Source organism: Camelina sativa, chromosome 1 (genome assembly GCF_000633955.1).
Source record: "Camelina sativa cultivar DH55 chromosome 1, Cs, whole genome shotgun sequence".
NCBI lineage: Eukaryota > Viridiplantae > Streptophyta > Magnoliopsida > Brassicales > Brassicaceae > Camelina > Camelina sativa.
The window spans coordinates 15069603-15082648 of record NC_025685.1 but is presented as its reverse complement, the minus strand read 5'-3'; the positions used below and the strand labels follow the sequence as shown (position 1 = coordinate 15082648).

General features: G+C 33.4%; 2 protein-coding genes and 1 long non-coding RNA gene across 3 annotated transcripts; all 3 read right to left on the bottom strand.

Moving 5' to 3' along the window:
• Positions 1557–2792, bottom strand: LOC109132219. The gene is made up of 3 exons (XR_002037477.1): positions 2590–2792; positions 2128–2214; positions 1557–1691 (listed from the first exon to the last, which is right to left on the bottom strand). It is a non-coding gene; the product is annotated as an uncharacterized LOC109132219 (long non-coding RNA).
• LOC104708315 lies at positions 8063–8851 on the bottom strand. Its single transcript, XM_010424863.1, has 2 exons — positions 8573–8851; positions 8063–8455 (listed from the first exon to the last, which is right to left on the bottom strand). Exons 1-2 carry the CDS (start codon positions 8849–8851, stop codon positions 8063–8065), a joined length of 672 nt encoding a protein of 223 aa, XP_010423165.1.
• LOC104791257 (protein EXORDIUM-like 5) lies at positions 10132–11456 on the bottom strand. Its single transcript, XM_010517095.2, has one exon. The coding sequence runs from the start codon at positions 11388–11390 to the stop codon at positions 10293–10295; it is 1098 nt and encodes a 365-aa protein (XP_010515397.1). The 5' UTR covers positions 11391–11456; the 3' UTR covers positions 10132–10292.

Here is a 13046-nt window from a genome sequence, read left to right as displayed (position 1 = left end):
TTTCTTGAAATTATAGTCAAAACAATATTGTTTGATGATGTAAGCTCTTTCAATATTTGTCGATGACATTCGTTTATTTTCTTTATATAGATATAAAAAAATTGAATGGAAAAGTTTCCAATTCAATAAAAGATGAATAGCTCTTCATTTTTGGTAATCTATTTATAGATTTTTCTTTCACGGCATCTTTTTGGTTAGAAGTATAGGACCATGACCCCGAGACTGAATTTGTTGGTTTGCATACGGATAGATAAGAAAAAACAAATATTTGTCAAGAATTCATTCATGGACGTGTTTTAAGTATGTGATTTTGATGTGAATGTGAAAACCGAAAAGGTGAAAACTACTCAATAAAATAAAAAAAGGTCTTATGAAAGTCGATTCACCATTGTCACTGATTTGTTGTGTGTAAAGGCCTTTTTCTAATAATTTGTTTCTTGTTTTCTATTAGATCAAAAGTTTCATTGAGTGTTTAATGTTTCTACATCTAATAGAATCGATCGTCTACTGTGATTTCGTGTATTATATGTAAAAATGATTATCATGATTACAAGACATATAATAAAATTATTAGTCGTATAGGCATAGACATATAAAATTATTAGTCGTCTGATCAAATTTTGTAAATCAAATTTAGAAAGTAAAGAGTCTAACTTGGAAAAAAGTCTAATTTTGTAAAGAGTCTAATCTTAGTAAAGAGTCTAATTTTGTAAATCAAATTTAGCAATGTCGATGTAGTTTTTTTTCTTTCTAAATGAACCAAATTTTGTTTTTTGGAAGAACAGTATACTACAAAACAAACGTGCACGTGTACGTACTTAATTTAACAAGTTAAGATTATTGTCCTGTACGCACTTATTTTTAGATTATTGTTTTTAAAATAAAAAAATTAAGATGATTAAAATGTAAATCATATGCGCATTTTTTATTAATTATAATATAGTATGAACACGAGTCTAATGTAAGCATGGCAGCCCTCTCACGCGTAATGCGTCGGTGGGTCAAAGGATCCTGATTTTTCTGGAGAACAATTTATAAGAAATAAAATTAAAACTTGATGTGCTAAAAGTATATAAATACAGAAGAAGAGGAAAATTAAATTTGAAGTTTTTCTTTTCTTGTTTTATCAATCTAATGGTACATGACTAAACCGGTTTAGTTTTGGTATTCTATTTATAGTTTGAAACTGTAATGCTTCAAAGTTCAAACTCTCATACGCTGTTGATCACGATATTTAAACGTTTCCAACAATTTGTTCCATTTAGTTTATTTCGAAATGCGTATAACACACATTCATTAATCTAATGTCTTGAAGAAGGAAAAAAAAAAGTACTAACATCAAATGGTTTATCCAAAGTGGGCTTTTGTTGATGATCTTAATGTATATTTGGGCCAACACTAGTTCCCATCATAAAATGGCATTTGGACTTTTAAAACAGTTATTTTTTTTTCCTTGGTCAAATACAATCAATCTCTTAAGTAAACAAAAGTACAAATTCGAAAATTGCCAAAAAATTTCAAGATTGTCATTCAATTAGTTATAAAAGAGAGTGTTTCTTAAAATTGGAAGGGGTAATTTTGTCAAAAATCAGCAATCAAAATTACCCGACCCATTTATAAAAAGGATCTGCATCCTTTACAAATAACTCGGTTTATAATTTATAGGGCTTCGACTCCACTAGCTTCAATTTCTACGAAATCCACAAAAAAAAGCCTTACCCATTAGATATTTTAGGAACATAATCGATATTAAACAAAAAAAAATTCAAAACTTAATCACCGCAACAATCAAGATCGGGTAACTATACGAATCATAACCAACTTATAAACAAAATTATCTTAATCATCACTCCATCAATCAAATTTTGAGGATGTAATCCATCATAATCACCAAAAAATCTCTTAGTATTATCACAAAAATCTAAATTTCCCTAAACTCAAATCTTAATATTCGAAAAAATCTATGAAATTAAAAGAATCAGAGATTTTTTGCTTGCATACAAATTCTATCATTAAACACTCTAACCTAAACACTAACACGTGAATCACCTATAAATATACTCATCAATACACATGTTAACATCATCACAAATTCACAAAATCTCGAGTCCATACTTTGAAACTTACCTTAAAATGGCTGCTTCCTACGCTTTCCTCCGAGATGTCAAGCCTTTCAAGACTTCATGGAAAGTGCAAGTCCGTGTCCTTCATTACCTGGAAAACATATACAACACAATTTGGTGAAACCTTGACATGGTACCCGCTGATGCTCAGGTCAGTACAGAGATCCACTATTATTATATACATATACGTTCAATATTCAAGTTAATATTATTAACCTAACGACAACGTCATTTTCAGGGAACAAAGATTCATGCTTCAGTGAAAAAGAATCTGATGAATCGGTTTGAGAACAAGATCACCCAAGGAGAATGGAGATCAATTGAAAATTTCGGCTTGAGTTTTACCAGTGGTCAATTCAAACCCACAGGTCATCGATACAAGATGAGTTTCATGACTCAAACCGTTTTTTTCATGATGAAAGAAGTCAATATTAGAATGCAGAAGTTAGTGTTTACGAAAACAAACCTTTGAAAACTAAGGTAGAAATGAGTTGTGTCAATCATGATGAATCTTCCCAGAATATATTTTATGTAACTACGTGATGTCAAACAGGTCACCTACAAGAATATAGCAGGCAGTTAGCATTTCAATAGGCAAAATCAATTATATTTGGGGATGAGGGGGAAGAAATTAGCAATGTACAAAGTACTTATCTGATTGTAATTTATCTCTCTAACAATCAATAATTCCCCTGAATTAGAAACACAATAGAAAGTCAGTACCACCACAGATTACTTATTTGAATCTTGTAATTACATAATGAGAGCTATACCCGTGATATGATTGTTATATACTACGAGTATTCGACAGTTTTTGTCTCCGCTACATGAAAAAGACAACATAAATTCAGATTAACGCAGGCACTTAGATTGGGGTTATATGAGATATAAACGATTTTCTGTATTACAAATCCTACTATTAATCGGAATTAAACAAAACTCTACAGCTTTTGACCAAAAAAAAACAAAAAAAAAACAAAACTCTACATCATCATCAAGAACAAAATCCAGAGGATTAGGTCTTTACTGCTAGAGATAATAGAAATCATACAAGTACAAATGATTAAGAACGATTTAGAAGCATCTTACCCAGATGATCAATTGCTTGAAGGAGTTAACCAATTTAAAGAAAAAGCAATACTGAAATTGATTAATTGCTGATAGATAGCCGATTAAAACAAAATGGGAAAGCACCACTTTTTAACGACAATTGTCATCTCGGTAAGATGCTTTGCTCTCCAAAAATCAGATATATGGAAAGATTAAAATGATACAGATTGAAATAGAGAACTAATTTTCTGGAATCAACATGAAAAGCTTAACAAAAAAAATATTAGAAAATTAAAAAAAGAAGGTGTTGTTTCCTATCTAGATTCCAGCAAAAAATTATTAGTTTACATTTGGAAAAAAAACAAACAAAAACAGGCCCTTCAATATAAATGCCTAAGCTGGCCCAATATGAAATGGAAATTAAACGTAACCTATTAGATATGCACGTTAATACTTTCTCATAAACGTAAATATATGACGACTATTATTTCGAAATCAAGAATTTAATAGCAATTACATATTTTTAAAAATATAGAGATGATTAGTTAATAAAGTTATAGCAAAATAAAATTAAATAAATAAAATTATAATAAAATTGTGTTGACTACAATAATGTGTAACATATATATATATATATATATATATATATATCTAAAACACTATACACTTTAAATTAGTCTACTGAAAAAATACTATTAAGCCATTTTACATCCTTAGTAAAACTAAATATCTACAAATGTTAGAACTTACTTTAATATATATATATATATATATATATATATATATAAATAAATCAATTTGACTTAATTAGTTTTCAAAAATTTTAAAATAGTAATAAATCGTCTCTATTTCTTCAATTTTACATTTGGGGTGTTACATAGTTTAGTTTAAACTTAAACTAATAATATATCTACTTAGCCCATAATTTTAAAGGTTAACATAAAATTGATTTCAGTGTCATTATTAATAAAAAATTATATAATAATTAAATAATAGAAATTTCAACTTGGTCACCAAAAAATTACCTAATTTTTGTTCATCATTATAGTTTAAAGTAAATTGTTATATCTTTAAATTTAAGTTTGATCAATTATATTCATATTATTAAGAACGGTGATTAGTGTGAAACATCACATTTTGTTATTTCTATATACTTCCATCCTATAAGTGTGAGATATAATTGATCAAAATTAATTATAAAATAAATTAGTTCATAAAATACTCTAATTCATTAAATTGAATGTAACTGAATTATACTCATATTTTTTGGTTAAAAAATATTTTCATTTTTAAAACCCACAACTATAATTATGCAGATATGACTAGCTTGTGAAGCTTGCATATGTGAGCTTGTGAAGCTTGCATATGTGAGCTACGTGCAGCAAGATGGTCCGTAAGTTTTGGCCTACTTTTTTCCATGACTTTTGCATAAGAAATCAAAAGACTCTTAGCTAAGATGGAATGATAAACATTTCAACATGAGAGTTGCCTAAAACATCAATTATCTACAATGTCAATGATAATAGCTAATGAGATGAAAAAGGCAAGAAAATAGAAAAGGGTTGAGGTAATAAATGCAGTTTCCATGGACATAAGTAATGATTGTAGTTTCAAAATGGGGTCACAATCTTAGCTGTCCTTCACAAACACACTCTCAATATTGTCTCTTCCACTAGCAAAATGTTGTCTTGAAAGTCCTTTTCCTTACCTTTATTATTACATTGCCACACTAAGGTAAGTAAGAGAAGCATGGCCTCACAAAAGTATGGGAGGCACTCCAATCTAATTATAAGAAAAAAGACTTAATATATAAATATTATTGGTGTTGATAACCAATTTATATATATATATATATATATATATATTTATATTAAACACTCATGCAAAAAGGAACATGAATTTATTTTTTCAGAAATTAGATCTTAAAAAAAGTTCTTTTTTCATTAAATAGCAAAAAAAAATTGTTCGAATGTCCTTATAGTCTTGGTCCTCCTCGACCATTTTTGAACTGCTTTCTTATTTATTATAAAGATGAAATTCGTCTTTAAACTATACATATATTTGAAAACTCGATCGTATACATATACTTTCAAAAATTTTGTTAAAAAAAAAAGAAAAGAATAACCAATTTAAACCACAGTTACTTATTTTAACAATAAAAAGAGGCTTGATTCCTAAGTTCAATAATATATTTAGTGTAGTTTATATATATATATATATATATATATATATATAGTATAGAGATAATTTGTATACATTTGTGTATCGACAGGAAAATAAGATCACAGTTGTTTATATTAATAAAAGTAATGCGGATTGCATTTTGGACTTTCAACTAAAGATGATAGCTAATGAAAAGAGACATAACAAATTTCATTTATGAATTAACAAGATTGTTGTAACAGAATCACGAAGAAGACGATGATGAGCTAGAGAAAGAGACGTTGAGCTAGAAAGAGAGTGAAAAGATTCTTAATCTCATTAACCGTAAATGTTGTACAAGTTGTCCCTTATATACTCTACAATACAACTGTATTTATTTTAAATACTCTAAGCTAGTAAAGTATATTTACATCTGTGATACACCTCCGCAAACCTTTGAATCCGAAACAGAGGAAGGATGATAAAGGTGTGACAAGGACATTCGACCTAGTAGAGAATGGAAAGGCTTCAGATGCAGAGGTTTAGTCAGTATGTCCGCCAATTGGTTCTCACTAGAAACATGAAGTGTCTTGAGGTTGCCAAGCTTGATTTGATCCCGCGTGACATGACAATCAATGTCAATGTGCTTAGTCCGTTCGTGAAAAACAGGATTGGTAGCGATGTAAATAGCCGATTTGTTGTCACAGAACAGTTTGGCTACTTGAGACATAGGAGCATGAAAATCCTGCAGAAGCTTCTGTATCCAAAGTATTTCACAAGTAGCATCAGCCAAACTTCTGTACTCTGCCTCTGTACTGCTTCTACTAGCCACCTTTTGCTTCTTTGATTTCCACGATATCAAAGACTTTCCAACATATACACAAATACCAGATACAGAACGTCGTGAATCAAGGCAAGTTCCTCAATCGGCATCAGCAAAAGCATTAACACATGTATCATTAGTCGCCGAGTAGAATAACCCCTGATCTGGACTTCCCTTAAGATAGAAAAACGGAAAGAGAGTTTCATGAAAAACTACAATCCTAGTGATTGAAATTTTATTCGTTGCTAAGTCTAACACTTTATAACCTTTGTATCCTAATGGATATCCTAAGAAAACACAAGATTGAGCCCTAGGTGTAAATTTATTTCGGTCAACAGAGAGAGTACTAGCATAACAAAGACAGCCAAAAGTCCTCAAAGCATCATATTGTGGTTTCTTATGCATCAGTTTCTCATATGGGGACATATTATCCAAAAGTGCAGAAGGAATTCTATTAATGATGAAAGCAGCTGTTAAAACACAATCACTCCAGTAAACTAGTGGAACATGAGATTGAAAAAGTAAAGCCCTAGCCACATTTAACAAATGCTGATGTTTCCTTTCAACAACAGAATTCTGTTGTGGTGTATAAGGACAAGAGAAGTAGTGAATTAGACCATGTGATTGAACTAAAGCAGGAAAGCCTAATTCAGGAGCATTATCAGATCTTATGGCTTTTACTTTTGTGTTGTATTGAGTAGAAACAAGAGAAAGAAACATGTGAAAAATGTTTGAAACATCACTTTTATTTCTTAGCATGTATATCTATGTGACTCTAGTACAACCATCAACAATGGTAAGAAAGTACTTATAACCATCTACAGACTCAACAGAGAAAGGTCCCCAAACATCCAAGTGAACTAGATCAAATGGTGAGGAAGACATGTTATTATAAAAAGGAAACGACAAACGCTTTTGTTTAGCTAATGGACATATAGGACAATGACTATGACTCTGAAAAATGGACTTAGACAAGGAGAATGTACCAGAAAGACTCTGTAACTTGGCGACTGACGGATGGCCTAAGCGTTGATGCCAAAGACTGCCATCAGTAGACAAGGATCCACAAAAGTGTGAACTAGCAGGAGACTCAGCAGGTGTAGATTGAGAGTGAGGATGATCGTTGAGGATGTATAGATTGTGGAAAACTCTATCACTCCCAATCATCCATCCCTGAGAAAACTCCTGAAGAAAACATGCAGTAGGATAAAAATGAGCAGAACAGTTACTATCATGCAACAAAAGTACTGACACTAATCAAGTTGAACTGAAAGGTTGGCACATAAAGAACATTGTAAAGAACTAATGAATCAGATAATTCTATTGTTCCTATATGTGTAATGTCAAGTTTATTACCATTAGGCAAAGCTACTGTGATTCCTGAAACTAAAAATGTCTCCCTAAATTTTGATAATTCAAAACAGACATGACTCGTAGCACCACTATCAATTATCCAAGAACCACTGGGCAATGCATGATGGAGAGAAGTAAGACAATGATGTTGATAAGTAAGAGTTTGATTTTCAAAACGAAGATTGGTGGAAATGGAGAAGACTTTACCAGAGGACGATTAAACAACCATGACACCCTGTTCAGAGATAGTAGCCTGATTAGAAGTAACTGGAGGCTTTGAAACTGAATTTGAAACATGTGAGACTGGTCCTCGAGCATGAGAAGTAAGTTGACCTATCAATGTTTGAGCTTGTTCTGGAGTTAATTTGCTGACATCAAGATTCACAGCACTAGCAGCTGGAGGAGGATAATATGGCATAGAGGATTGCTGTGAATTATCAGCAGGTAGCTCAGTAAAAACATTTGCAACAGTTCTTTGTTGCGAACCAAAGGCACCTTGTGATCCTGAGTGTGGTTTCTGTGGCATAGTGTTAGATGCATTTGGACCTCGAGGAGGATAGAAACTCTTAGTTCATGAAGATCCTGTGTTCACCGAATTCGGAGGTTTATAACCAGGAGGGTATCCATGCAGCTTGAAACACGTTTGAATAGTATGGCCAAGCTTCCCACAATGTGTACACAAAAGTCTGTTACCTCTAGGACGATAGGTATTATAAGCTGCAGCATATTCCATCTGATTCTGCATATAGGATTGATTGTCTACAAAAGAGCTTGTAGCTTGAAATGCAACACTCTCATTCTTAATAACCGGTTTCACAACACGTTGGTGCTCATCCTGCCCAAAAATGTTGTATGCTTCTTCAATATTAGGAATCAGCTTTAGCATAAGAATGTGCCTTCTTGTTTGTTCATAACTAACATTAAGTCCCATCAGAAATTTTGTAACCCTGCTACGTTGTTGCAACTGCTCCCATAAAACAGCAGCATTACATTCACAATGCCCACAAGTACATACAGGAAGTTCAATTTAGTTTGTATACTCCTCCCACAGAGTAACAAGTTCTGTATAATACTCGCTTACATCCATAGCACCTTGTTGAATACTTCCTAGTCTCTGTTCTATCTCATAGACACGCGGAGCATCATCTTGCTTATAACGTGTGATCAGATTTTTCCAAATCTTTTCAGCAGTAGACATATACAACAAACTCTGGCCTATCTTCTTAGAAACAGATCTAATCAACCAGGTGATTACGATATCATTTACCCTAGACCAAGCATCTGAATCTGGATGATCTAAAGGAGCTTTAGGAATTGTACCATCGATGAATCCCAATTTATTTATGACGTTCAACGCCATTCGCACAGATCGCTTCCAAGAATGAAACTCAGCTCATGCGTCAAGACGATCCGAGACTACTTGTAACCCAGCATGATCCGTACTCAACAAAGAATAGGGACTGGCATATAGATCCGTACGATTCAGAGTAACCAAAGATGAAGACTGATTACGATTGGGTGAAATTGCTGTTCGCGGAAGATTCGCCGCCATTGCAATCGAGAGAACCCAAGGTTTTAGAGAAAAAGAAAAAAAAACGAAAGATTTGATTAAGAGATGAAAGAGAAACACAGATCAGAACTCGCTTGCGAACATGAATTGAAGAATCGCAAAAACGAGAAACGAAAGACGAATTGAGAGATCCAAAATCAAAGAAAAGAGATGAATGAGAATAAGCTTGAACGAAGAAGCGCTCATAGTCAATCGAATCGTGTAAGCTCTGATACCATAACAAGATTGTTGTAACAAAATTACGAAGAAGACGATAATGAACTGGAGAAAGAGAGGTTGAGCTAGAAAGAGAGTGAAAAGATTCTTATTCATTAACCGTACATGTTGTACAAGCTGTCCCTTATATACTCTACAATACAGCTGTATTTATTTTAAATACTCTAAGCTAGTAAAGTATATTTACATATGTGATATGAATAGTGAGGTCATATTTCATTCTTTCATCGAAATTGAAATTGTATATGCTTATAAACAATTGTATTGCATTTGATTATATACGTTGTAAACTTGTTGTGATATGAAAGTTCAGTTTGTGTAATAAAAGAATTTGTAACTAAGAGTTCATCGAACATAGTACATGTAATTATAGACCACATTTTCTTTGTTTTCATATAAACCGTCCACATCTAAATATGATTTTGCTGCTTTGATAGATAATCCGACAGCTAAATCTAACTACACAAATAAATGATTAATTAAGAATCTTACATAACCTTTGTAAAGAGAGTATTAAGATTCGTTTCTGTTTATCATGTCAGTGTTCTCTCAATCCAACAAAACCTTTTAAAGTACTAATTATTTTGTCTTTTCCATAAATACTGAAAAAGAGTCCAACTAAAGTTATCGTTATCGTACACTTACATTTATTGAAACACCGATTCCCATTTTAAAATAATGCAGAAAGAAAAAATATCTTAAAAGAATTTGAATTCAAACTTTTTCACTTCCGAAAGTGTACATAAATAAACATTAGTACATTACCAATAGTGTTGAAATAAACAAAACAAAACAAAAAAAAGTGAGTGTGAAAAAAAAAAAAAATCAAGATTCATTCAAAAAACACAAACAAAAAGCAGTATATATATATATATATATAATCAAAAAGTAAATAACTGTTACAAAATAAAATAGTACTAACCTAAAAATTCTACTAATAAAAATAAATAAAACGAGTTATTTCATCATTATCATAGTGATTAACCACTTAATTTTCACCTTCTTCGTGTTTGGTTTAGTCGACAGAGTTGGGACCAGAGCAAGCTTTCAAATTAGGGTTCCAAATCCATTGAACCAAAAACTTCCTTCCTCCTTTACCATTCATATTATAAGTCTTCCCTTCCCTATCCCTCATAACTTGACCAATATACCCTCCTCCTCCGCCGCTTCCGTACAACCCTTCACACAAATCCCCAATCTCCGTCGGCGCCGTCGGATCTTCTCCGGCGTACCAAGCGTTAATCAACGGATTCGAAACAACTTCAGCTAACTCATGACCAATCACACTAACCATCCCATCGACTCCCGTCTCTCCGTTCGGTGGTCGGAGCTCACCGGGACCGCCGTGTCCCATATAACCCGGTAAAGCGAACGGGTAAGCGCAAACCTCGGGGCATTGTTTACCCGACTGACCAACCCAGGCGTAAGGCATCGTGTAACCAACCATAGACGGGAAAGTGAAGTAGTGGAACCCGCACACGGCGCGGCAAAAGTCTTGCATCGTGACGTCGTGTGACGTCAGGACTAAGTACATACCGTTCTTGTGATCCACAGGGAAAGAAGCTGATCTCGCGGCGGAGGCGATGACGTCCTGGATCGTGAGACGAGTCAGGTGGTTCCCGTGTGAGTATTTAGAATCGGAGTATTCTCCGGCGATGAATACGGATCTGGAGACGTTTGCTCCGGTTTGGTCTGTGTAGAGAGAGGCGGTGCGCCACCACTGTGCGACGGAAGGGGAAGGTGCTTTGGCGTCGGAGATTGAGTTGAGGAAGTCTCTGATTAGTGATTTGTGTGGACGAGTCCAGCGTCCGTACCAGATAACGTAGATGTTGATCGGTGATGAGGAGAGGACAGGTCCCATGTGGTAACGGAGGTGGATTAGATCGGAGGATCCTTCGAATTTTTTGGAGGATGTGAGGGAGAGGCTACGCGGCGGGAGCTTAGGGTTAATAAGCTCGATCTCCGCCGCGGCGGTGGGGGAAGGGATGGTTAAGGAGTTAAGAGTTGTGTGTTTGTTGTTGTTGTTGTTGGTAATGGTTGTATCGAGAGAAGAAGAGATGTGGAAGAAGAGAGTGAAGAAGAGGAAGAAGGAGAGAGTCGCCGGAGACGACATTGTTGTTGGCTGAGGTTAAAAAAGGAGTGAAGTGTGATTTGATTTAAGTGAGGAAGAGAGAGAGAGAGAGAGAGAGGGAGGTTTTAAAAGGAGAGAATGTGAGAGGGAAGTTGGCTGTTGCCAGCTGCAGTGCGCGTGTGCTATCACGCGCCCAATTTGGTGTTTGTCTGTCTTCTTCTCGGAGTGTGACTGACTGACTATGCGTGATGGGGTTTCTCGCTTTTTTTTTCTTGAGTTTGCGTCATTTTTATTTTGTGATCAAAAGTGACGACATTGAACCCAAAAAAGAAAAAAAAAAATGATATTTACTAACTTGGACAAAAATATATATGTAATGGGATTTTTTTAACTTTTTTTTTTCTTTTTGGAAAAATTCTAAAAAAAAAACTCAAATTTTCTATATAAAAAAAACCAAATTATTTTTATTTGGATTTTTCATTTATCTGGAATAAAAACATCTGATATTTTAAATTAATGCCAAATAAAATCTTATCTTTCAAATGTATGTATTTAGTGCATTTGATTCGTTCGAATGTTATAGTTATCGGATGCTTTATCTACGTTGACATTTTATGATAATCAGTAACCACCCTCCTTATTTTAAAACCTTGGTTTTGCTTGAATAGGAGCAGAAAATAAAAAAGAAAAATATCTTCTCCTCTTTACTCTTTTCGAATTAAATAACTCAATGCAAAATGCTGGCTTCTCTTTTTTGCACTGATTATAGTATTAAATTAAAGGCAAATTTTATTGAGATTTTAAAGTTTGTTTATTGAAACTTTTGAGTCTTTGAGTCTTGATGCATCTCTTATAATTCTCATTTTAGTTTTTGTTTTCTTCCAAAGCTAGATCGCATGTATGGTAATGGCTAGGCATGAGAATTTGAATCAAACCGATTTGTCGAAATCTAACCGAACAAAGATTTTAGGCAAATCAGTTCGGTTAAAGTTAATTGATACAACCAATCGGAATGATTTCAATTCTGATTCGGCTAATCGAGATTTTTGGTTCGGTTCGGTTAACCGAATAAATGAAAATCCTAACCTAATATATCATCTAGCAGTCACTCTTCTCTTCTTTTTCCTAGTTTTATCGATTTTTCTTTTTTCTTTATTCATTCTTCTTTTCTCTTCTGAGCAAAAAAACAATTCTTCTTTCTTCTCCTTCTATTTCGATTCATCACCATTGTCTTCTCATTCCTCTTTCATTCATCATCATCTTCTTCTAATCTTCGTCAATCAATCACCATTATCTTCCCCTACTTGATTCATCACCATAATCATCTTCTTCTTTTCGATTCATCCTCTTTCATAATCATCATCATCATCTTCGCCTTTCAGATCAGTACAAGAAGATCCACCTTTTAGAACTCGCCGTTGGTGTCGATCCATCAATTGATTTTTTTTACTTTTTAACAACCCGATTGTAAATCAAGATAACTGATTCCAAACTAAACCAAACCGAAATCTTAATCGGTTCAATTCCGAACAGTTTTCAATTTCCAAGATAATCGAAAACCAAAATATTCGAAGAAACCAAAGTCGCATGCCTAGTAATGGCAATATCTTTGATTTTTTTTTCGTGGTAGTATCTTTAATAAATAAAAAAAAAAACAGTTTTAGTAATACTACAGTAAAACCTCTATAAATTAATAAT